The following is a 27,612-nucleotide window of genomic DNA, read 5'->3' on the forward strand; positions in this document are numbered from 1 at the left end:
AATCCTCTTTTGGGTATCTAGAGGCGTATCGCTGGAAGCTTGCATGTATTACGTGTGTGTGTGTGTGTATGAAAGCAGCAGAAAGAAAGAGGATAGCGTATATAAAATCCTCATAAGAACTTCTGGATATGTTTCTTTCAGCTGTGGCGTATTACCAGAGGCTTTAGCTCAGAAGCTGAGGATAATGGTTTTAATATTCACTCTTAGATGATTTCTGAAGTCACCCAAGAACAAAAAAAAAACCCATGAGCAATTCAAATGACTTGTGCCTTCCCGAATTCTCATAAATAATCATGATCTAAAATATCGGCTCATGCATTTTAATCTGAGTCTAATTTGCCTCAATCCATGGCTTCCCTAGCGTGATAGAAATTATAATAGAATTCAAGCCAATGAGAGACTATTTGTCTCAGGAACTAACATGAGGGGGGAGAGTTATCAACAATAAACATAGTAATGCTATAGGTAATTTTACATTTTTCCATTTTATATGCTTTAAAATCAAGTTATGGTTTTATGGTAACAAGTTGCATGTACATTTATAGCAAGTACACATTAAATTAATCCAAAATGTTTCAAAAAGCATTATAGACTTCCAGATAAATGCATTTTGTTTGCTTTCTGTGCTGGGCAAAAATTAATCGTGATTAATCACGTTCAGGGCAACGCAGTGGCGCAGTAGGTAGTGCTGTCGCCTCACAGCAAGAAGGTCGCTGGTTCGAGCCTTGGCTGGGTCAGTTGGCGTTTCTGTGTGAAGTTTGCATGTTCTCCCTGCGTTTATGTAGGTTTCCTCCGGGTGCTCCGGTTGCCCCCACAGTCCAAAGACATGTGGTACAGGTGAATTGGGTAGGCTAAATTGTCCGTAGTGTATGAGTGTGTGTGGGTGTTTCCCAGAGATGGGTTGCGGCTGGAAGGGCATCTGCTGCGTAAAACAAATGCTGGATAAGTTGGCGGTTCTTTCCGTTGTGGCGACCCCAGATTAATAAAGGGACTAAGCTGACAAGAAAATGAATCAATAATCACGTTCAAAATAAAAGCTTGTTTTGACTAAATCTGTGTATATTTATTATGCATATATCAATACACACATGCATGCATATTTGTGAGAAATGTTTGTTTACACACACATATATATTTATACACACACACACACACACACACACACACACACACACACACACACACACACACACACACACACACACACACACACAGTTCTGTCTAGTTCTCGAATCTGTGGCTGATCACCTTTGTGTATTACTCCGCCCACATAGAGTGACAGCAGATCAATAAACTCACTACAGTTTGAAAAATATTGCAGCTATTGGACAACATAATGTACTTTTGAGGCATTTTCAATCAGGAGGTTGTTATTTAGAACTATGCAGGTTATTTATAAGGATAGTTCCATTTTTAAATATTTATATTTTCGGATTTAGCACGTCCACAGCCATCAGACTGTCATACTGAGCAAACATGGTTGACGTTCCGCCACAAGATGGCGACAGAGACCGCATAATAAGCCCTTAGGGGAGAAAAACTCAGTCTAATTTCAAATTACAACTGATCAAATCATTATAAAACAAGAAAGTGACACTACAAGTCGATCAAATTTATACCATAGTTATCTGGTAATGTTTGCTTTGCTTTGACTTTTTCAGGGTTAATTATTGTGATATCACGATTGCAACAGAGAAATACTGGGAACTGTCTATAGACTGATAGCATTTCATGCAGTTCAGCCTTAAAATCTCAAAAATGTCAGCAAAAACACCCTGTCATCACTTTAGATTTTACACTACAGATTCATTCAAACACTAGCTCTAAAGTGATGTTGGTGAATGAGCAACGGGTTCTGCTGTTCTGACATCAGCTGCAGGTGTGAATGAATGGCGGAAGAAAGTAGTTCCTCTTTCAAAAGGATTTTTAAACTCTCTGTGTTTGATTATCTATTTATATACACAATTATGCCGTCAAACTGTTGTATAAACACAATATCACACCTGTAGCAGTGCGATATGGCTGTATATTGTCACTGGTAGGACACTAAGGCACACAGCCTGCAGCCTCAAGTTGTGTGTTTTCTAAGGAAAACTACCAATGACTAAAGCTATTATATACTAGATTGGAGGACAGGTTGTTCTTTTATACATTTAAACATTTGTAAACTTAGTTTAAACTCCTGATAATTAGTTTTTTGAGTGCACAGACACAAAGAGCGCATGTGTGTCATGTGGTCCATCACAGTTCTGTATCACAAAAACTTTTTGTCAAATGCAGGACTGCACGACATATCGAAAAAGTTGTTAAAACAGTATAAGCAATAATATGAAAGCCTATTTCCGCCTATTTATAAATATTAATAAAGGTTATTTTGATTTGTTGTGGCAAAAACAGGCTTCCATATTCTATAAAATAATCATATCACAGAGAGGTGCAATAAATAACTTTTTTAGGGATGCACCGAAATGACAACTCTGGGAGGAAACTGAAAATCTTTATACCTGCCAGCCCAGGTGCTGTTCTGCTATTCATTAAAAAGTGAACCTACAGCTGAAAATAAACACTAGTAATGAGAGTTGAGAAAATGACAATAGCCATTAGGGGTCAGAGTATCTGCCCAGTTTTCATTCATTCATAGTGTCGAAATGTTTGCACCTTGACAGTCCTTTAGATCAGTAAAGTTTATTAGATCAGAAAAATATTCATTTTTACCCGTTTATTTTAGAATAAATAGTATATCTAGGACATGAAGACAACACACTACCAACACAACTCAAACAAGTCTAATCCCATTAGACATGCCTTGGGCAGGAATATCAAATCATGAATATGCACATTCCCAAATGAAAACTCAGGACTACATTTAAACAAGCAAGGTCAGTGAAAATCTAACAGATCTCCAATAGTCCAAAAATAATCTACAAATACACAAAAATTAATGACTACATGTGTAAATTTGTGTATTTGATGACTAAGTTTTGGGCTAATCTTAAACATCTATTAGATTTTCAATTTTAGCCTGGTTTAGCAGGGCATCTTTGTTTTGATGTTTATTAGACATGTATTAAACACAAACGCTACTTATGTCATTATTATAGTATGCTCTAACGAAGGTTAAAAGTGTACAAAAATGCAAAAAATACAAAAATAAATAAATGAGCCTTTAATGAGCCACTGAAAGGCCACAGTGTGTAATTACTGACACTAGAGGGCGTGTATTTACAACAAACAAATGTGTAGTTTGATGATGTTGGAATTTGTCCTCATTACATCCTATGGGATTCCTGCAATGTTCATAGATGAGCTAAAGTATTCAAAAACTATTATCATAATAATAAGACAAAGCAATCAAAGCAAAACGAGAGGCTGAATCAACCGCTGATGAGAGAGGAGCGCATCATCAAGATAGCTGACCTTTTATTATGCCACAGTCCATGGTGAAAACGACAAGGTCCATATTACTACTGTAGTTAAAATTGTTTAATTCTCTTGATTTGAACATTCTTTGAAACAAAATGTAGTCCATAAGTCGGCATAACTGGGAGTTTCTATATATTTTCATGTAAAAACTAACATGATGCTTTTAAATGGCTTCAGTGAAGATGGCCACTTTGTGATCAGCTTTTGGTGAAGCTAACTACTTCATCATAAGAGTAGCTCGACTTTAGTTGAACTGCTTACACTCCCACTCACGAATGCTGTCAAAGCAAGAGAGGTGAAATGGCATGGAGCAAACAAACTGTCAAGTCCACTCACTTCATCCATGGCTTATGAAAAGTAACATTTTTGATTATAAGAGACAATTTCTACTTAAGAGCCATTTTCAAAAACAGGCCAGTTTTGATGGCTGTTAATGATCACAGGTTAATCAGAGACAGAAATACAGTTTAAAGTCCAGTTCTTGGACAAAGATCTCTACAAAAAATTGGCGTTTTGCTCAAGGCTTAAGGCAAGAAAGCGGTAGTTGCCATCATCACGCCAGGACATGAGCATTTCAGTGCCTCAACAATTCAGCATCAGGGTTGAAGAATAAAGCTCAACAAACTGTAGCATGCTTCAATGTAAAATCCAATGTGTAGTGTTGATTCTAAAGGTCACATATTTGGCTGGTGTGCCTGTGCAGTTTGCCAGAGGGGGAATATGGGAACCCCGGTTTAATATCTGCCTTTTATTGCCCCTGCCGCGAAAGGGAAGATCAGGGAGAGCTGTGGATGAAACACGAGGATTAGCACACTGGAGAGAGGACGCAGGGCTTTTACCTGATACCAGCTGCTGCCCGGTTAAGCCCATCGGCACAATGCCCAGGTTGTTCATGGCGGTGGCCCAGGCTCCAGGATCAGCCACGGGAACGTTGATGTGGCTCTGTTCAGTTCCCAAACTGCCGATGCCGTCTGCTGCTGCAGAGAAAATGCAATCCGTTAAATCCTGACTAGTAGCCTATCTTGAAAATGCTAGCTAAACAGCTGCATCTATTGTATAGGATCAATAGAGAATAACATGCCTGCTATGTTTTACATTGGAGGCAAAGTTTAGCTCTAACTCTAATTAAGTGTAACCCCGCCGGTTCTACGCCACTCAACCCACTCGGAAATGGGATCGAACTGGCGATTCTGTGCATGGGAGTTGGTTGCTCTAACAAGGAGGCTAACAATCATCGCCTATCAATAGAGCACCTTTAGAGGTCAGAGTAAGGTTTACCTGCACAGCACTTCACTAGCTGGCCTCAGCTACAGTCACTCCACTAGACCTCCCATCCGGGTCATGGCACCAATGTAACCTTGCCAGTCCTACACCACCCAACCTGCTCCGAGCTGGGATCGAACCAGTGATTCTTTGCATGGGAGTTGGTTGCTCTAACAAGGACTAACCTCCGCTACACAAGCACAACTGCCAGTAGCTTTCTGGTGATCTCCAAGACACTGATTAGCTTCTTCAGGTGTGTTTGATTAGGGCTGGAGCTAACCTCTACTCTTTCTCTAAACTTGTGGCCCTCCAGGGCTAAAGTTGCTATCCCTGCTTTAGATCAATGGTTCCCAGAGTCGGGGTTTGAACCCACCATAGAGATCAACTGACAATGAGTTGGTGACATTTGATGATTTCCAAAAATAAAGTAAATTTGAATAAACTATTAGGATTACCATATTAAATCAATTTTTGAAAGATGTTTAAATAGTAGTCAATATTTCCATTTAAAAAAAACAACAACATGCAACCATCATCCTTTTGATTTTTGTTTCTATTAGATTGGAACCCCTAGGATGATTTTGTTACATTAACGACACTGCAATATTATCATTTACAGTGCATTGTTAAACTTTCCGATACCTTTTGGAACTCATGTACATGAAAAATGAATACAGGTCTTGGCTGAATGTGGAGGATGATCTCTGATTGAAGGTCTCCAAAATTAAACCAAGATTGGACTTACCCATCTTAATAGGTGAGGTCAACATTTAAATTAAACCAGTGAATAATTTACTTAACTCTTGTGTGCTGTTGGGGATGTTTTCATCATGTCCCAACAGGGAAAACCACCAACAATCAAGAATGCATGATTACATGGTGTCATGGCTTTGCAATCAAAAAATGTCATTATAATGGAAGTCAATGGGGCAAAAACAGCCACGAACATAACGAAAGGGTGGTGATTTGAGCAAAAAACAAGGTTTAAAAAATATATATGGACTGTTGCACTTTTTTGTGTTGTCAGTATGATTATGTTTATATTGATTGTTTTCACATGATGTCATTAATGATGCGCAAAATTCAGATGAAGGGCAGAAACTGATTCTTCTACATAGGAATCGCTATCAGAACATCAATATATTTCTGTTTTATGTTGTTTATATTTGTTAAATTGGCCAAAATAAAAAATAACGAGCAGCTTTTATAGACTTTCAAAAGTTTTTGCTCAAAAAGGGGAGAAAGTTCAAGTAACTGGCTGAAAAATGGAAGAAAAGGCGGCATGTGATAAACGTTTTTTCAATGCATTCATGTGTACAAATTTTTGAACGCGATAATTAGTTTGACAGCACCAATAAAGAAAATATATAGGCCTAGCAGTGTGTATTATTTATTAATGTGTTATATAAAAATCAGATACAACACCACCCTATTTATAAAAATCCAGGAGAATATAAATAACGTACCCTGCCATGTAATCGCTGCAATGAAATCTCCGTCTTGTTTTGCAATAGTCCATGTCTTTACTGGCATTTCAGCTAAATAAACAACAGTAACGTGAACATCGAGATGCGCAGCAGTGGTGAATGTTTGTTGATGGTAAGTTCATTGACCGAGCAAAAAAAGAAATACAACTAATGTGAAAAAACTAGAAAATTTTTGTGGAGCACTTTTAGACTATAGGCTATGCGTGTTATTTCGTGATGTCTGTAAGATATCCGCATGGTGGAAAAAGCTATATAGTAATAATTTATAATAAACATGTTTTTGAACCTAAAGTGTATAATGTGTACAACTCTTTGTTAATGAATGCTACAGGTACAATAAGTAGCATAGTAAACTGATAAACTGTAATAAATACTGTAACATTAGTGTAAACTGTGGTGCATTGTGATGGTGTATAATTACAGAAACTGAAACCTGTTAAATAATTTGTTTATTACTACAGTTGTGTCGTACCACAGCAACAATAAATACTACGACAGTTTAATTCAAATAATTATCTATAGTATGCTTCCAAACCCTATAGTATTTACTAAAGTCTTTTTTCATGTAACGTAATAGCTTATACAGTATCTACCACCTCAATGACAGGCAAATATTCTTCAGTTTAGTAGAAAACTTGGCCGTCTTCATGTAAGCATTATGCCCAGCATATCATCTATTTATATCTCCTTTGAAATATGGTATAAATTGCAAAAATAGGGACTTTCCTCTATGTCTCGCATTCAGTATTTTACTTCCTGCCCTCCATCTGAATTTCGCATGTCACCAGAACCACATGATTGAAAACAACCTATAGGTCTATTGGTGTGTTAGATATAGGCCAATGGTTGTATGTTTACAGTATAACCACCCAGAATAGTGAGGATCACAAGTCGCTGACATTGGTATTCTTGGGGGGGTCATAAGCTGATAAGTTTGACAACCCCTGCTTTAGATTATGCATGTCCTGTCTTTTGTTCCTAATTCACACCAAATGCAAGTATTCGCAAGAGTATATTACATACAAAGTCAATGCATATGTGCCAATAGTGGTGCATTTTGACAGTGCGATGCGAATGATGCAGATTGCACAACAAACACATTGGGCCCTATCATACACCCGGCGCAATGCGGCACAAGGCGCGATACAATAGTTGTTTGCTAGTTTCAGCTTGGCGCAAGAGTCGTTTTGACATTTTGCACCACGCTGTTTAAATAGCAAATGCATTTGCGCTCATATGTGCGCCCATAGGCGTGTTGAGGTGCATTGCTGGCGCGTTGCTATTTTGAGGAACTTAAATAAAAGGTTCAAATAGATCAGATCAAAGCTGGTCTAAAGTCCAGCCCAGAGCACGTTAGTTGTGCGCCTCGCTTACACTTTGCTTAATACAGACAGGGTGTACAGCAATACGCAAATATCTTTACAAATGAAAAATAATTAAAATATTAAGGATATAAATAGGATATAATAAGGATATATAGCCTATAGGATATGAATATAAAGGATTAAAATATTACAAAAAATATAATTTTCTAGCCTACATAAATATAAAAACCATACTTTCATGCCTTCTTCATCTTGGGGGGCTTTTTCAGTTTATTCATAACAATTTGCTTTTGTATAATGTTAATATTATTAGCAGTATTATTTATTATATGCATATGTATATTTGTTTTATTAAAAACAAGCTTAGATTTGCCCACCTGTCACATTTAAGACCATATGGGGCATAGCATGTGTATTTGGATATAACTCAGTTGTTTGAACACACTTTGTTATTATTGTTTATTTATTCGTTTGCTGGGAATTAGAACTGAATTTAGAAATAGATTTGAAACAAATCTTTGTGCTTAACAAACTAAATAAATTATTTATAGGTTAATTGATGTCTGTGCTTACAAGGTTTCCCTATCCACGAGAGCGAAAGTGAAAGTTAATAATGAGGAGGCTTATCTCTCATTCTCGCGCTGTAGATGCTCTGTTTAACTGTTTTCTTGCAGTGAAATGCTCAGTTTTTCCACTTACTTTAATACTTACTTTGTAAATAGCAAATGCGCTACGGCGCGACGCAACTGACTCTTAAAGGGAATGGGAGATGAGACTCTGATTGGTTTATTCTCAAAACACACCTATAACTCATTAAGAGAATAAGCTCAACTCTGTTAGACCATGTGCCACGGCGCAAAGCGGATTTTTCCGCCCCTTAAAATAGCAAAAGTGGATTCTGACATGCCCGTTTGCGCTTTGCACTTTGCACATGGATCGTCAAAATAGAGTCCATTGTCTCAATCATGTCTTCCTTGCAGGAAAAAAATATGTGGAAACTTCTTCACAGTTTAGCTCCAACCCTAATTCAAAACACCTAAACCAGCTAATAAAATTCTTCAGAAGCTTCCAGGCAAGTGTGTTGCAGTTGGCTGGAACTAAATCTTACAGGACATTTGTCCTCCAGGTGCAGAACTGGACACTTACATAAACTCACCATGGTTTTACTACCAATAATTAATTGACCATGTTTTAGGAAACCTAAAAAATGCAAACATCTGTCATAAAATATGCACAGGCTGATAGGTCCAATCAATCTGCTTCCAGCCACATCGTTAAATACATGGTGCTGCAGCAATTTTTTTTTTTAGTTTCCCAGCTCCATCTGTGTGTCGATATACTATGTGGGGGGCTTCATTTACTGTATGTTATGTTTGCAGCAGCAGTGTGTTATATTCTCAGACAGCATGTTTGTGAATAAACTAGAAGTAGCAAGTCTGGGTTCTTGTTCTGCACCAATAATCAAATCAGCCAAAAACAAGCACATCAACATTGCCATGTACACATTCATTACCATACTAATCTATCTAAGAATTGTCATCATAGAACTATGGTCTTTCTATACTAACCATAGTTTAACTGAGGCATTTGTGGTAAAACTGTGATTATACAAATGATAACCAATATATCTTAAAGAAGTGCTTACTACACCTTTTACAATAGTAAAACCGTGGTTAATTTTTGTAAATACACTCATGTTTCAATCTTTACAAATAAATAAATAAATAAATAATGATGCATATTGTAGGGACGGAAATAAAATGCAGTTTTGTTGGGGGGAGAGGGGTTTCGCTGGATGTCAATGAAGGGGAAGCTTTACTCATACTATAAACTTCTTTTGTAGGAAAACGACTTATCACTTTATGAACTGTCAACCTGTATGAATATTCATGTTTATGAATATTCAACATGGTCCAATATTACATTTGCATTGATCTTTTTTAGACATTTCATTTCATTCATATCTATTTGTAATATATGATACTGGCAACAGAGTTGAGGATCCAGATGCAGCATCATTATTAACAAGAGTACTCAGGCAGGCAATGGTAAAAAGCAGGAGTAGTGTCACAGGCAGGGATAGCTGACGTGAAACTGAAAATTTGACCCCAAAGTGCAAGTGTTTCGAAACACTACATTAAAGCATGATCCAAAACACCCAGGTCACTTGATTAAGGTGATTCGAAACACACCAAGTCATGTGACTAAAGTGTTTCGAAACACCAGGTCATGTGACTAAAGCGATTCAAAGCATCTATAGTTTCAGAAACGTTTCAAGATCTGGCGAATCTGCGTCTGACTGACAAGGGTGGAATCACTCCTCTAACTCATGTACTGTAGCTTAATGGACCGTATGTGTGCACAAAGTAACTGTGCTGCAAATGGCCAGAGTTCGAATCCCGAGTTGTACAAATATTTTGAAATTATGGCTTGATGTATTTTAATAATGTTAATATTTTGTAACCAAAACAAGACATTTTCATTCAGATGACCAATGTTTAAACAAAACACGTTACGAGAACAGAGCATTTAAAAAGTAACATCTATAGCCGCATCAGCTCGGATTCAAACTCATCTTGGAATGCTAGTCTGGAACTCTCACCGCTTCACTAAATCACTTGAAGCCTTAATTCTATAACATGGCGTTTAATGCCTCAATTTGCTTAACTGTTTCTTTGCTGAAGCTGTTCCAGAGCAATACATAAAAATGACCACTAGGTGTCATTGCAGAGGCGGGTTTCAAAACGTTTTGAAGCTTCGACACATTTGCCACCACTAGTCACAGGTAGCAAACAACATAAAATAATTAACAAGGCGAGGGTCAGAAAACACAGCAAGGCAATACAATGGAACGCTTTGTAATGCTACAGGAAATAAACAAGACTCAGCAACTTGTGTGTGTGTGTGTGTGTATGTGTGTGTGAGAGAAAGGGGAATATAAAGTTCAGGTAATCAGTCTATGATGAGTTACCAGCTGTGTGTGTGTAATCAAGGAGAATCAGGAATTGGTGTGTGTGAGGTGCATGATTGTATTTAGGATTAGATCGCTGGTGATCGTGAGTGTATTTGAAAACAGTGTTTGACCCTAGCTTTGTTTTGTTTGTTTATTTACATTGTCTGCTACCTGCCTTTTGACCATCCTGTTTACTGACCACGATTTTGTATTGCCTGCATGCTATCTGATTGTGATCGTTGCCTGCCTGATCATTCTCTTATAATAAATCCTGCATTTGGATCCTCAACTCCATTGTACAGCATCCCATCAAATGACAGAATAATAGCTGAAACATTAACATTTTTGCTTAACGTGTGATAAATCTTTGATTTTTTTTTTGGGGGGGGGGGGGGTATAATTCTTTCTTTAACCTTATATTATTTATGACAGTATAAATGTCATTTTTGAATCAATTTTACGCATTTTTGCTGAATGAGAGGATTATTGTCTTTTAGACCCTAAACATATCGAGGATTTATTTTACACTGAGCTCAGTACAATGCATTAATCTGGTTTTTTTTCCATGAAAAAAAGACGACGCTGCTCTGGAATCTGCCATAACGAGGTATCTCAGAAGACAGCATAATCATCCTGCCTACGTTTGGAACAGTTTTCACATCATTAGCGAGCTTATAATGGCATAAAATGCTGCCCACATCCACAGCTCACTAACTTATGGAAGCATGTGCTGTTTTGACTGTCCTGCTAAACAGCCAATGTACCGGACATAAAAAGAGGAGGTTACATTTACCACTAGCCATGGCCGCTCGTCAGTGTTTGTTTCTCTGGGTGCCACTGCTGTCACCAGAGCCCTTGCTCTTCCAAGACAGCTGGCCGAGGACAACGGAGCACTCAGGAGCTCATCACGACGTTCAGAGGAACCTGCGGCACACACAAAACAACACAACCACATGAGAATCAGGGCTGGGAAGTGATTCAGAAAGAAATCGATTTTTAAGGTGTTTCAAGAATTTAAATAGGAATTGTCAATCAAAGGAAATCAAACTGCTTATTAACAGATTTTTTTTTCTGTTTTGTGTCAATAGAGCGTATCATTGTACTGCATTGCGTCTTTAATGACAAAAATCAAGCCTTTAATGACAAAAAAGTTAAGACAACAATTACTTTTTATGCTGCTTTAACTTTTTTAAATAAGTTAGTCAGGTTTCAACTACATTTATAAGTTATACACAGTTCAACTGAACCTCAACTGTGAGACCTTAACTGAGGTGTTTTAATTTACTAGAACTTCATCTATGTTTAGCTCCTTTGACATGATCCTAATTGTAAATGCGCAATATAAATAAAAAGTGAACAAACACGTGCATGTTTGTAATTAAACAACAACAGCATCTTTGTCATATCACTCGGCTCTTACTGTACATTTTTTGGGAATGAAAGGATAAAAATAACTTCAAATATGCATCTGTGTAAGCGGAGGTTACTATTGATTCCTTTGAATTCTGCTGATAACAATATTTTCAAAGTCACCAAGTCGAGTGCCCACCAGACACACTAGATGGCACTCTACATATCACATCTGCCACTGAACTGGACTACATTTTCTATCATGCACTTCATACACACCAGTTCCAGATCATCACTGATTATGAACACATAGCTGAAGCTCATGAGGACTGCTTACCTCACTTTCAAACACATCTTTGCTCAGTATTGTATCACTGTTAGTGTGCATCATCCAGCAGTTTCCTGGTTCTTGTTTTTTGGTATTTACCTGTTTTGATATTCGACTGTTTTGGCATTTGTGAAGTGTTTTCTGCCTGACCTGACCTGCCCATTGCCTCTTTTTCTAGGTTTCTCTATTGGATAACCCATGTTGTACTGTTTGCTCCTGTTGGCAGGGTCAGACTATCCCAAAGCTGCATTTGGAACTTTATCTCCATGTACTCACTTGTAAGAAATATACAGTCACGCTTGAAATTATTCATACCCCTGGCAAATTTTGACTTAAAGTTACTTTTATTAAACTAGCAAGTTTACCCTATATTTCTTCCACAACACAAGAGCAGATGTAAACTAGGTTACACTGGTGGCATAAAGGCATATATAGAGATGATGCCAACCATAGAGGACTTTGAGGACAACTCATACAAAGAAATGAAGAGATGATGCCAACCATAAAAGTCTTTGAGGTCAACTCATACAAAGAGAGGAAGAGATGATCCCATCCATCGAGAACTTCCAGGACAACACATACACTTAAATACACAAATACACTTCATTAAACATGTACATATAGACATCACCTATATACAATAAAACTGCAGGTTAACTATGTCTGTAAATAACACAGTAACTTATATTTTATTGTAATTTTAACTTAATCTGATTGTAATGCAGTAATGTGCACCTTTTGCAAAGCTGCTTTGAAGTAATAATTGAATTGAATAAAGTGGTCACTCACTCCTTCTAGCTAAAATAAACCTCTCTACCACTTCAGTTGAAAAGATTCTCATTTAATAAGGAATCTACAATTTTTTTAGAACTAAAGTATGATTATTCCTAGGTTGGGTAATGGACCTGTAAAACCATTTCTAGTTTTTGCACTTACCTAAGACATACTTTCTATTTAGAAATCAGAGATTTATTACACGTGTATTAAAGCATTATATGGCACCTTTAAGTATACATTTTAAAACAAAGAAAAGCAAGATGGATAATATACGGAAATATTTTCAATTCAAGTTTATTTGTATAGCGCTTTTCACAATAATTATTGTTCCAAAGGCAGCTTTACAAATCATGAACATTATTGCATTACAATCAACATCAGAAAAGTTAAGGTTATTAGTTACCATAACTTTATCAGTATATATACATACAGTTGAATTCAGAATTATTAGCCCCCTCCTGAATTATTAACCCTGTTTATTTTTTCCCCTAATTTCTGTTTAACGAAGAGAAGATTTTTTTCAACACATTTCTAAACATAATAGTTGTAATAACTCATTTCTAATAACTTATTTATTTTATCTTTGACATAATGACAGTAAATAATATTTGACTAGATTTGACTACCTTTTAAGACACACATTTAAAGGCTTAACTAGGTTAATCAGGTTAATTAGGCAGGTTAGGGTAATTAGGCAAGTTATTGTATAACGATGGTTTGTTCTGAAAACTATCGAAAAAATATATATAGCTTAAAGGGGCTAATAATTTTGACCTTAAAATGTTTTTAAAAAAAATAAAAACTGCTTGTATTCTAGCCAAAATAAAACAAATAAGACTTCCTCCAGAGGAAAAAATATTATCAGACATACTGTGAAAATTTCCTTTGTTCCTTTGCTCTGTTAAACATCATTTGGCAAATATTTTGGAAGTATTTTTGGAAAAAACAGAGCAAGGAAATTTTCACAGTATTTCTTCTGGAGAAAGTCTTATTTGTTTTATTTCGGGTAGAATTAAAACAGTTTTTAATTTTTTTTATATATATATATAAACATAGTTAACCAGCAGTTATATAGTATATACCAGATGTGCCCACACTTTTTCAGCATGCAAGCTACTTATAAAATGACCAGTCAAATGAAAGTCAAAATGATCTACCTAATATTCATTCATTCATTTTCTTTTCGGCTTAGTCCTTTTATTAATCCGGGGTCGCCACAGCAGAATGAACCGTCAACTTATCCAACACATGTTTTACGCAACGTAAAACCCTTTTTAGCGTAAAACGCAGCAATGCCCTTCCAGCCACGACCCATCTCTGGCAAACATCCATACACACTCATTCACACTCATACACTACGGACAATTTAGCCTATCCAATTCACCAGTACCAAATGTCTTTGGACTGTGGGGGAAACCGGAGCACCCGGAGGAAACCCACACGAATGCAGGGAGAACATGCAAACTCCACACAGAAACGCCAACAGAACCAGCGAACCAGCGACCTTCTTGCTGTGAGGCGACAGCACTACCTACTGCGCCACTGCGTCACCTGATCTACCTAATATAAAAGTGCAAAACATATATTTATTTATAAACATATTAAGAATTCTGTATTTGTACAATATATATTAATGTACCTTGCATAACTGTAAGAACCCATACTGTGCAAAAGCCTGCAACTTATACATATTTCAGTCATTACCTTACTCTGATGAGTTGCACTGCATGGAATTAGCCAGGGAAGCATAGTCCAGACAGTAGCTGCTGATAGCCAGCCTCAAGCACACTACCAAAGAATCATCAGTCATGGTGAAACGATATTTGGACTTAACCGCGCTAACTTCACTAAGTGCTATAGCCGCTATTGTTTTGCAGCACAGAGCGAAGTTGACACGGTTAACCATGCGTTGAAAAGGGTCAGATATCCGACTGACTGCCCTCTATGTGCGTAAAGCGACACATTTCAGAGAGGATGGATGATAGGCAGACATCTATTTTTTTTAATGCCATGCGATCTACCCACGCTATCTTTGCGATCAACCGGTAGATTGTGATCGACGTATTGGTCACCTCTGGAATATACTGTATGTGATGTTTACAAGTTCAATTAATTGTATTTGTGTTTATTAGGGTGCATTTTTGTATGTATTGTGATATGAAACATTAACATGATACCTTTTTTTTAGTATTTATCAGTGGTGTAAAGTAACAAATTACAAATACTCAAAGATTTTTTCAGGAATTGAACTTTAATAAGTAGTTTTAAAAAGGTGTACATTAACTTTCCCCTAACTGCATTTTTAGTGCTGTACTTTAAATCCACAATTTTCCTTCAAACTGCAGTCGCTACTTTATTTTTTCTTGTCTATAGAGATTGGTTAAATTGAATAATACTGAAATATCAATAAATTATCAATTATATAATTAAGACATGCATTAAGGGTGCTTTCACACCTGCCTTATTTAGTTCGGTTGAATCCCACTAGAGTTCGTTTTCCCTCTTGGTGCGGTTCGTTTGGGCAGCTGTGAATGTAACAATTGTACTCGAGTGAGCACCAAAAGCAGACCAAAAAGCGCAACAAAACCACCTCTCTGGAGCGGTTCGTTTGTGGTGAGAATATGATCCGAACTAAAACAGACACAACTGCAAAAAGTACTGGGCCTTTTTGGACTAATCCAGCTGCCGTCGTTCGATGTGCTGTGCATTATGGAATGTAGAGGAAAAATATTTGTTGACAGCGCTTTACCAACAATTTTAAACAGAGAGAGAGAGAGGGGGAAAAACATTACCTGCTGGACCGTTGGTAATATTTTTGCAATATGACCATGTCGCAGTTTAGCTAAATTATTTCAAGCCTCCTCCTGAAGTGACTTGCGATGTGCCTTCGCCGTTTGCAATGCATTAAACCACAGCTTTTTAGAAGTGCACGTTAATTCTGACCAATCAAAAAGCAGTTTAGGAAATACGTTTAATAACATTTGGCCAATGAGTGATGTGGATTTTGTCACATGACTACATTTTGGTTCTTTTCCACTGGTTCAGACCAAAGAGATCAGTGTGGTGTGAAAACGACCCAAAGACAGCAGAAAATGCTACAATATATCATTTGTTGCCCTTAGTCCGGACCAAATGAACCGAACCACAGATGTGAAAGCACCCTAAAAGTGTCCAAGAAGATGCAGGGTTCAACGCTGAGGATTTTCTCTACTGGCTGATTGGGCCAGTGCTTCCAATTTTTACTTGGCCTGCCAAAATTTTAACTGGCTTCACCAAAAAAAGTAAAGTTAATAGCTATTTGTTAGCCAAATATTTTAACTAATCTGTCAAAAATAATGTATGTGAATCTAGAATTATATATTTAAAAAAAAAATAATAAATACATAATGAGAAAAAGTCAAAGTGTTTTGCAATCAAAAAAAGCAGTATGGAAAAATGTGCAGGTATTTTATTGTACTTCTAAATTATTTAACAAAAGGTGTCCGACTTGCCAAACTGACGGCAATCTGTGCAAAACATCACTTAAGTTATTTTTCATTGTGCCCACATAAATGTCTGCTTCCAAGACGTTAGAAACAGACGTTTTCTTTTTGGCCACATCATTTGATGCAGCCTCTTTTCTGCATTGATTGTTACCAGGTTATGGACAAAAAGAACATGCTAAAAACATCCAATCAGCTAAGCGGAATTGAAAAGAAGTATGATGTTTACGACATCACAGAGAAGTAACATTAAAAGGCTTAAAAGCACAAACTTTTTCTCGATTCTAAGACTGTATTTGGATGCATTTGATAAAAAAGTCACAGGTAAATTAAACTTTAGTAATAAGGCTTGATCGAGCCAGTAATGATCCTGTCCTGAGCATCTCTCACTCTGGCCCTGGGCCATGAGGCAGTCCTTATTGTTGAGCCTTGAAATCTTTACACGCAATGACCTAGAGACTGTTTATACTGCATGACAATGATGAAAAGATAAAGGATGTTTACTGTATAATGACTGAAATCACCAAATGGCTTTAATCAACAATTAAATGCACTACAGAATATTACGTTTTCACACACACATTTCACATCAACCATTCACAACTTAATACTCACTTCTCACAACTGTTCTCACAAAAAGCTACTTTTTACTCATACTTTGAGTAATATTTACAACAGATACTTTTACTCTCCTTGTGCTAGATTTTTGGTAAGTACTTTTACCTGAGTATCATTTTTCATCACTGGTATTCATGTAAACAATATGATCAGATTCATTGCCTACAATGATTACATTAAAACAATTCAATAAAATGTGTCCTATGAGATTAAAAGATCATGCTCCAAAAGAGAGAAATAATTCAAAAAGAGAAAGAATTCCAGCCGATTCCATCAATTCCAAAGATTTCAGCCTCAGCCACAACACAGCCACTTTTATTAGCCCTATTTAACGCGGCTAAGGAAGTCCGCTCTGTTCCCAAAGCTCCAGCCAAATGCACCACCACAAATGCCTTCTCAGATAGAGCGAGACTATAAATAGTAATGATAATCACTAGAGGAGAAACATCACAGGAACTCTCATTACCAGTGCCTAATAATGTGCAAACCTTTACCGTCACACTGGGCCCAATAGATTCTGCAGCTGGCGTAACAAGACTGCAGGAAATGCCTTCAAGGACGTGTAGCTCCTTAAAGCCACTTTGAGACATTCTGTCAGCGCATCCGCTCGAAATGACTTACAGCTGACCCATCAGACTTCCATCAAACTGACAGACGTCAACCGCTGATGGGTCACAGTGCGCGCGAGAGACAGATCTCATCCCCTTCTCCAGCTCTCTCCATCCCCATGCATTATATCACCCTGGAAATCAAAGTCTGGGGGGATGGAGCCATTAAGCTGTTTAATACGGGTTCCAATAATGGATCCCATATGCGGTGAAAGTGCAGCGCTTCATCCCCAGCGGGGCCATGAGAGTGAAGTATCATCATCAGTATGCCAAACGCATCCTTCTCCGCCACTCCAAACCGCAGCACATTATTCAAATCTGACACGCGGATATCAACTTAGCAGTGCGACACGGCTCGCTTTAATTGCCAAACAATAATATCACAACTTTGATTAGATACAGTATGTGTTTGTGTGTTACATTCAGGAAATGGATATCTGGTGAAAAGTTTGACGCTTTTAAATTTCAATAGCTGGCATGTCTAAAAGAAAAATATGTAGCATAAGAAATGTGGCAGGTGCCAGAGTAAGGTGCACATATACAAATTTCATACACACATTTCTAAAGTGGCTAAATCAGCGGTATCCAAACCTAGTCCTGGAGGACTGGTGTTCTGCAAATTTTAGTTCCAACCCCAATTAAATACACCTGAACCAGCTAAACAAGCTTGTAGAAGTTAATCTATTAGCCCAATGATGAAACTAACAGCATGGTCGAAGGTTAAATGATTGTAAGCCTTTTCTAGTGCTTCTGAAAAGAATTTTGTTATTTATTAGAATTTATTTGTTTTCATTTTTTAGCTCCGAATTTAATCTGACTCCAAATTTAAGTGATCGTAAAATTTAGACTGTATTTTTAATTGTAAGAACGGATCACATTCATCATTTATGACTTAATTTAAAGTTTTGATTTATAACTGATTCCTTACTCTTCAGTTATACGTTCATTATGGACCAAACAGTTTCATGCTTTCATGCAATTTTGCGTATCTTCTCACAGCCAGTATGTTGACACTCTGAAGTTAGTCAGAGGGTGCAGGAATAACTAATATTCAAATAGACTGGTTGCAAACTACTCACTCATCCTAAAAGAGTAATCAATTTAGCCAAGCCCATGTAACTTGTAATTTCAGCAATTTGATGATTAAAGATCTCCATGCAGTCATGCCAAAACGGTTCCGTACAGTCAAATGTGCCTTTAAAATCCTAATTAAAAGCCTAATCATATTGACTCATAAAGGTAACGCAGACTCCACTTAATCTACTGGATATAAAAGATTCTAGGAGAATTCAGAATGAATCAAAACTTAACATTTTATTTGTCAGGTAAAATTGTATTATGTCAATTACATAATAAAACAATCAGAAAGCCAATTCAGAGATGATACTGTAAAAATACAACATCTATTACTCAAAGATAAATCAAAGAGTTAGAGATGCATACCTGACCAGAGAAGTACGTTGCAGCATAAGTCTCAGAGATGCTGCAATGGGGTGTCTTGGCTACAAGATCTTAATGATATTTGTCCACATTTCCTTTAAATACTCAACTCAGAACAAACAGCCATAAATTAAAGAGAATAGAAGCGTTACAGAGACCCTTGCCTGGTGAATTTGAGGAATTAACCATCTCTAAGGGGGGGAGCATCAGGCAAAAATCTTATCAAAGCCAAAAACCAAATCAACATATTCCAGTGAAATATTACAGTGAAATTAAGACCATTTTAACAATCACACAGAGACATTTAATGATACCAAACATGAATATAAGGCTACAAGATACACCATATTAAAACCTTGGACATTTAATGTGAAATGTGCTCTGAACTCGGGTTCGGGGGGGCGGGGGGGGGGGGGGGTGAATAGGGTTTGGGTGAAAGGAGAAGGGTTAACTTTCTTGCATTACCCCCTGGTGTGGTGTAGCTCTGTTTTTCCAGCCTATGTTTGCTATGCCAACAGTTATTTGAATAGAACAGTTGAACAGCTGGTTTCCTGATCTTCTTCTCAGATCAGAAAGGCTATTGTTGTCTTGCATATTAATTCTTATGGTCTTGTCTCATAAAATTCCATAACAGTTCTCAGGGTCTGATATTCTGGAGTCGTCCAAGCTCTTTCCAGGTATACTAGAAACAGGCAGGTGTGTTGAAAGAAGTTGGAGCTAAACTATGCAGGACACCGGTCCTCCAGGACCGAGTTTGGGCAGCCCTGGTCTAAATGATTAACATCATGAAATGTTTATTTATTTATTTATTTTTTATTATTAATTGTTTTTGTTAAATTGACTACCTTTTTGTTATGTTTGTGGCTGTTTTTGCCCCATTGACTTCCATTATAATGCCTTTTTTATTGCATCCTTGCAACCTTGTTAGGTGTTGGGAAGAGGTAAAATGTGTAATTTTTACTGTTGATCATCACTTGGTAGCATTAACCCTTTAAATGCCTATCTAAACAAATGTCTGGCTTTTATATGGAGTTCTATGGAGTAAAACGTCCTGGTTACGTACGTAACCCACATTCCCCGAATAGGGAACGGAGACGTGTGTCTGTATTAAACAGACTTTTGGGAGTGCTTTAGGCGACCAATCACTTCTGAAGATAAGAAAACGGGCCAATGAAATGCCAATTGAATTGGCGGAGCTTAGCTCCACAGCTGAAACTGATGAGCCAATTAGGGCTATATCAGTCGGCTGCTGGAGCCAGCTCATCAGAATTTGCCTGCTGAAGAGCCGATCGCTCAGCTCCCAGCTGGAGACTCAGGTGCTGTGGCAGTGGAGACACACGTCTCCGTTCCCTATTCGGGGAACGTGGGTTACGTACGTAACCAGGACGTTCCCCTTCATATGGGAACTTCTACGTGTGTCTGTATTAAACAGACTTTTGGGAGACTGTATGGAAAGCGCCACAGCAGCTAAGCCTGTCGCACTCCTGATGTGTAGTTTTATGTGTAGTTTTATGCGTGAGCGCACTGACATCACCAAGAGCGCAACCTTCCAACGTCCCCTAGGCCCAACATATTACCATTACATGGGAATAAAAGTTTTAATTCGGGGGTCGTAAGTGTGCTTTTACCTAGCTAATATAGACTAGGGATTTTGGAAATACGACAGTACGTTGGGAAAGCGTGCCAGTCCCCGAAGGGGGAGGACGCAGCGGAGACCACCTGCTACCCTAAAAGGGGAGACCTGATGGTAAGGAGACATATGGACTAGCCCTAATGAGGGGGAGTGCTACATATGATAAGCTGGTTAGCGGTTTAGGGAAGACACGGGACCGCCTAATAAGGGGGAACACACCGTGGTAATAATGCATATGACATCACCAAATGGGGATGCACATAGCTGGCACCGATCCTCAATATGCGTGTAGACCTAATGGGCATACCAACCGCACACTGAGCCATGCACTCGACTCCTCCGCTGAGTCGATGCTGGGGGCCTCGGAGGAATTCTCTAGGGTTCGCCTGGGAAGGGAAACTTACTAGTAGAATAGGAAAAAGCGCACGCATCTCCGGTTTAGGGAGCCTGGCGCAGCAAGCGTTTGTGACACCGAGCTTAATTCCCCCCCGATTGATTGGGATTATCCAATAACCGGGAAAAAAACTGCTCCACTCGGAGGTTATAAAACCTCGCAAATGTGTTAGATGTCGCCCAACCCGCAGCTCTGCAGATATCTGTGAGAGAGGCGCCGCGTGCTAACGCCAATGAGGAAGCGACACCTCTAGTGGAGTGCGCTCTCATGCTAGGAGGGCGCGGCTCGCCCTGGCATTGATAAGCGAGGGCGATGGCATCAACTAACCAGTGGGCCAACCTCTGTTTTGACACGGCACTTCCCTTCTGCCGGCCACCATAACAGATAAAGAGCTGTTCACATGATCTTACATTTTGCGTTCGTTCCACGTAAAGGCGCAAAGCGCGAACGGGACAAAGCAGTGAGTGGGCTGAGCCTGCCTCCTCCGCAGGCAGCGCTTGCAGGTTCACCACCTGATCTCTAAATGGGGTGGTAGGAACCTTGGGCACATAGCCAGGTCGGGGTCTCAGGACAATGTGAGATTAACCCGGCCCGAATTCAAGGCACGATTCGCTGACCGAAAATGCCTCCAGATCCCCAACTCTCTTGAATGGCGCCAATGCGATCAGCAGAGCTGTCATAATGACAGAATACCGAATCGAGTGGCTAAAACAGATCTCTCTGCAGACCCACCAGGACTAAAGAGAGATACAAGAGGGCATGAGAGGGGGGCGGGATGGATTTAATCGCCGCGCGCCTCTGAGGAATCGGATGATTAGATCATGCTTCCCGAGCGTGTTGCCATCCACCGCGTCATGATGAGCGGAGATGCAGCCACGTAAACCTTCAGTGTGGAGGGTGACAGCCTACGCTCCAGCTTATCCTGAAGGAAGGATAACACAATGCTAATCTGGCAAGTTCGGGGGTCTTCTCGGGGAGAAGCGCACCACTCAGAGAATAGACTCCACTTCAGGGCGTAGGCATGCCTTGTAGAGGGTGCTCTAGCCTGAGTGATGGTGTTAAGTACCGCGGGCGGTAAGTCACCAAAGTCCTCCGCGCTCCGTCTATGGACCACACGTGGAGGTTCCAGAGATCTGGGCGTGGGTGCCAGATGGTGCCCCGTCCCTGAGAGAGGAGGTCCTCCCTTAGGGGAATGCACCAAGGAGGGGCCGCCGCGAGGAGTGTGAGCTCCGAAACCCAGGTCCGGTTGGGCCAGAGGGGCGCAAAAAACACGACCTGCTCCTCGTCCTCCCTGACTTTGCACAAAGTTTGTGCGATTAGGCTCACTGGGGGAAACGCATATTTGCGCGTGCCCGATGGCCAGCTGTGAGCCAGTGCATCCGTGCCGAGGGGGGCCTCGGTCAGGGAATAAAACAGCTGGCAATGTGCGTTCTCGGTGGAAGCAACAGATCAATCTGGGCTTCCCCAAAGCGCGCCCATATCAGCTGGACCGAATCGGGGTGGAGTCTCCACTCTCCTCGGGACACTAGCTGCTGTGAGAGCGCATCGGCTGCACGGTTGAGCTCGCCCGGGATGTGACTGGCACGCAGTGATTTCAGCCGCGTGTGACTCCAAAGGAGCAGACGGCGAGCGAGCTGAGGCATGCGGCGAGAGCGCATACCCTCCATATGGTTGATATAAGCCACCGCCGCCATGCTGTCCGTCCTGACCAGCATGTGTTTCTGCTCCAACACCGGAAAAAAGCGGCAGAGAGCCAGATACACTGCCAACAGCTCCAGGCAGTTGATATGCCAATGCAGGCGGGGTCCGGACCACGAACCCACGGCTGCATGCTCGTTGCACACGGCCCCCCAGCCCGTGCTGGAGGCATGTGTCATTACGACAACATGCCTGGATACTAGCCCTAGGGGCACTCCGGCCTGTAGAAAAGCCAGATCCGTCCAGGGGCTGAGGGTGCGGAGACACAGCAGAGTGATGTTCACCCGGTGCGTACCCGCGCGCCATGCCCGTCTGGGGACTCGATCGCGAAGCCAACACTGAAGTGGTCTCATATGAAGCAAACCGAGCCGCGAGACCGTGGCTGCGGATGCCATATGCCCCAGGAGCCTCTGAAAACATTTCAGTGGGACCACTATTTTCCTGTGGAGCTCGTTACACAGGAAAGCATTAGCCTGGCGCGCTCCTCGGAGAGGCGCGCAACCATAGCAACCGAATCCAGCTCCAGCCCGAGGTAAGAGATCCTCTGCACAGGGCAAAGTTTACTCTTCTCTCGGTTGACCTGAAACCCCAACTGGTCGAGGTGCCGAAGCACTTTGACTCTGTGCATAATCAGCTGATCGCAAGAGGAGGCTAGAATGAGCCAGTCATCGAGATAGTTGAGTGTGCGGATGCCCGCAAGCCGCAGTGGCGCAGAGCACCCTCCGCGAGCTTGGTGAAAACCCGCGGAGACAGAGAGAGCCCGAAGGGGAGGACTTTGTACTGCCACGCTCGTCCTTCGAACGCAAACCGGAGAAAAGGGCGGTGGCGTGGAAGAATAGAGACATGAAAATACGCGTCCTTCAGGTCTATGGCTGCAGACCAATCTTGTGGACGGACGCTCTGAAGCAAGCGTTTCTGGGTAAGCATTCTGAAAGCATTCAGTGTAAATGACAGTTCAGTCTGCGCAGATCTAGGATTGGTCTTAACCCCCCGCTCTTTTTTGGGCACGATGAAATACGGGCTGTAGAACCCGGACTCCATCTCGGCTGGAGGGACCTGCTCGATTGCGTCCTTCGCCAGGAGGACCGCAATCTCCTCTCGCAAGACAGGGGCGCTCACGGGGATCACCCTCGTGAAAAGGACACCCGTGAACTTGGGAGGGCGAATAGCGAACTGAATCGCATAGCCGAGTCTGACCGTCCGTATGAGCCACCGCGATGCGCTGGGCAGCGCTAACCAGGCTGGCAGAGCGTGCGCTAATGGCACCATCGGAGCGATCACTGACGTGCCAGCGGAGGGGCAGCTCGGGATGGGAGTGCTCATCCCGGGAAGCGGTGCGTCCCGGGGAAGAGCTGAAAATAAGAGAATTTCTCTTACCTTCCTCCCTGGATCCCGCGGTGAGGCCAGAGTGAGAGAAAGGAGTCCGTCCTGCTGCACTCTGAGGGCCTGAGGCGAAGGGTCCCGGTGCTGCGAGCTGAAAGGCGGAGCGTCCCAGACTGGCAGTACTCGGGCTCCCACATCCGGAGAGAGAGGAAACTGCTCTTTTGGAAATTTGGTTGCCGCCAGCCCAGGGGCCGGCAGCGAGGAGTTTAAAGTCGTTGTGGACTGATTTAATAATCCTCGGCCCCCCACCGAGGAAAGAGCAGGTCCCCTCTTTTCCGAATGGCCCGTCCCAGGAACGCTTCGCGGTCCGTTTACTGGACTTAGCGGCGCCCTGGGGCGGGGGCGTTGCAGTCCCGCGGGAGGCTCGGCATTGCCGCCTGGCCGGAGCGGGCAGCGAAAGCGGAGCAGATGAAGCCGCGGGTGGACGCCCTCGGCGAAGAGCAACCGCAGCGGAAGGGGCAGCGGGAGGAGCAGTTTTTCGAGCCCGCTGATAGATGACCTCACCCCTCGCCTTGGACTGCTTTTCACCGCGGAGAATTCCTGGGTGAACTCCCCGACGGTGTCGCCGAAAAGGCCAGCCTGGGATACGGGAGCGTTAAGAAAGCAAGCTTTGTCAACGTCTCTCATATCGCCAAGCTCAGCCAGGGGTGGCATTCCTGGACCACTAATGTGGCCATCGTCTTCCCCAGGGCACGAGCAGCCGATTTAATAGTCATGAGAGCATAATCGGTTGCCGTGCGGAGCTCATGCAGCAAGCCTGGGGGAGAACCGCCCTCCTGCATCTTGGCCAGCTTCTCGGCTTGGTAGCGTTAATAGGTGGCCATAGCGTGCAGAGCGGAGGTGGCCTGGCCCGCAGCAGTGCAGGCTCTGGCTGTGAGAGACTCAGATAACCTGCACGCTTTGGAAGGGAGTGAGGGCGGACCTCTCCGAGTGGAGCAGCTCTGCGGACAGAGCACGCTCCACCTGGGGAATCGCCTCATAACCCCTGGCCGCTCCGTCATCGAGGGAGGTGAGAGCGGGAGCGCATGAGGACCGGGCAGAAAAAGGTGCCCTCCATGCCTGCGTGAGCTCTCTGTGTACCTCCGGGAAGAAGGGGCCGGGGGGGTCTAGAAGGCTTCGCCTTCTTCACCCCCACGTAACACCATCTAAGCGGTCCGGCCGCGGTTCTGGGGGACAAGCCATCTCCAGTCCCACGGCTGAAGCAGCCCGGAATAACACGGCTAACATGTCCGACTCCAGATCCGAAACCTCACTGACAACCCCGGAGGGTGGCAGGGGGTCCGGATCTTCATCAGAGCATGTCAGCCCGCCCTCCGATGCAGCGATGGACATCACGTCCCCGGTGTCATCTAATGAGAGCGCGGCCAACCCAGAGGATGGACCAGCGCTAACACTCGAAGCAGAAACAGAGCGCACTGACGAGGAGCGAGGGGTCCGCGGGCCCAAAGGCGACGGATTAACCCCCACTGTAACTCTCAGGCCTGCCCGAGTGCTAACCGCTTGGCGGGGAGCAGCAGGGGTGACTTGCCCTAATAAAAGAGCTCGCCGCGATCTCAGTTGCGCAACAGTCAAGCCATCGCAATGCGGGCAAGAACTGTCCGCGAGCATCGCATCAACATGTTGGACCCCCAAGCATGTGACGCAGTACTCGTGCCTGTCATCCGGGGAGAGGAAACCACCGCATCCAGAAACAAACAGTCGAAACGACATCTTTAAAAAGACGCGCTGCACGACCGTGTGCTCTCTTAGGGAATTCTGCTCTTTTAAAAAACTGCTCTTTCAGGTCACCAGCGAAACGCCAAGGGGACGGGAAACCCAGCTCGACCGCCGCTAGAACGTCTTCCCTCGCACTGGTGAGAATAATGCTTTCTTCAATGTTGGAAGTCAGCTCAGCAGAAGGGTTCTTCAGTCTCAGATCGGGTCTGAAGCAACAATTCTGATGAGCTGGCTCCAGCAGCCGACTGATATAGCACTAATTGGCTCATCAGTTTCAGCTGTGGAGCTAAGCTCCGCCAATTCAATTGGCATTTCATTGGCCCGTTTTCTTATCTTCAGAAGTGATTGGTCGTCTAAAGCACTCCCAAAAGTCTGTTTAATACAGACACACGTAGAAGTTCCCATATGAAGGGGAACAGCAGTTTAGAGATTGTATGTGTGTGTATCAATACACTTACTGATTGTCTCAGACATATCAAGGTAATCTCTCTCACACACACTTTTCTCAAACACAATTTAACATTTTACCACATGAACGAACATGGAAAATAAGCAACAATCAAGAATGCAGTTATATGCCATCATGGCTTTGTAATCAAAAAAATGCATTATAATGGAAGTCAAAACAGCCAGGAACATAACGAAAGGGTAGTAAATTTGCCCAGTGTATTGTTGAACTTTAAAAAAATATTCAAAGTATTTTCCCAAAATGTGTCAAAATAAGATTTGTCACTAAAAATAATTCAATTTTGCTGAAAGTTGTGGCCAAATTAGGACTCAAAATCACCTCAGAGTGGATGAAAACATCTCCAACAGTAGACAAGGTTTACTAATAGCTTTGGGTAAAACATAAACAAACTTAAAGATTAGTAACAGTTATTTTTTGACTGAATGAGTAACGATTACAGTTATTTTCTTGAGTTACAATACGTTAGACCTGCCCACCTTGAATCAGACACAATTGAGAGAAAGAGATTTTGTCTGTATATGACGTGGGCATATCTAATAGCTCATAGTAACAAGTGTTAGCTACCTCTTTTCAGCATTTTTGAGCATCACAAATTGGTTAATCCACATTGGCTTTCTGGTGGAGTTATTAGCGTACCTTTTATACTTTTATTTAGAGCTGATGAAAACCGACTGAAACTATCTGTGCATTAAACAATTTCATTGCTCACCTTACAGCCAATCAGAATCAAGAATATCAACAGTCCATGGAATTATTATTTTTTTAAATAATGTTTTTAAGTATCAGATTTGATCCATTAGGCTTTTGTGTTGCATTGTCCATAATTGTGCATAACTCACCTGTTGAAGTGATAAAAAAAAACTAATTTATGACCATAAAGTATAATACTTAGAGATTTATTTACATTGATTTATGTCTAAATATCAATAACTGCACCCAAATACATTGTATTTGCTCAGTTTGAGCCACAAACACACACAAAAACTGGGATTTTCTCCTTTGACTGATAGTGTATATTTGTCTCCTTATTTTCTACATCATATACGAACCATAATATCCTGATGCAGGAAAATCTGGTTCTTTTGAGGGGAAAATCTGATTTGTAGTTGTAATATTGTTATATTTACAAGGTTAAAGTTAGCATTTCATGAATATTGACCTCACTTTCTTAATGCATGTTACTGGTCTCTTAATATGAATGATTCATATTCATGCACATCTTCATGATATTTCAAGAAATTTTTTAAATTCTGTCTGAAATGGTT

General features: G+C 41.3%; 1 protein-coding gene across 2 annotated transcripts in view; it reads right to left on the reverse strand.

The window, feature by feature from the left end:
• enox1 (ecto-NOX disulfide-thiol exchanger 1) overlaps positions 1-27,612 on the reverse strand; it is a 260,625-nt gene that overhangs the window by 91,930 nt on the left and 141,083 nt on the right. For both annotated transcript variants that reach the window (XM_056465012.1, XM_056465013.1), the window contains exons 3-4: positions 11,245-11,375; positions 4,263-4,400 (exon numbers count right to left, since the gene is read on the reverse strand). In XM_056465012.1, the coding sequence (XP_056320987.1) occupies positions 4,263-4,400; positions 11,245-11,254 (148 nt within the window). In that variant the 5' untranslated portion in view covers positions 11,255-11,375. The remainder of the gene's footprint in view (positions 1-4,262; positions 4,401-11,244; positions 11,376-27,612) is intronic.

This window comes from Danio aesculapii, chromosome 9 (genome assembly GCF_903798145.1).
Source record: "Danio aesculapii chromosome 9, fDanAes4.1, whole genome shotgun sequence".
NCBI classification, from domain to species: Eukaryota; Metazoa; Chordata; class Actinopteri; order Cypriniformes; family Danionidae; genus Danio; species Danio aesculapii.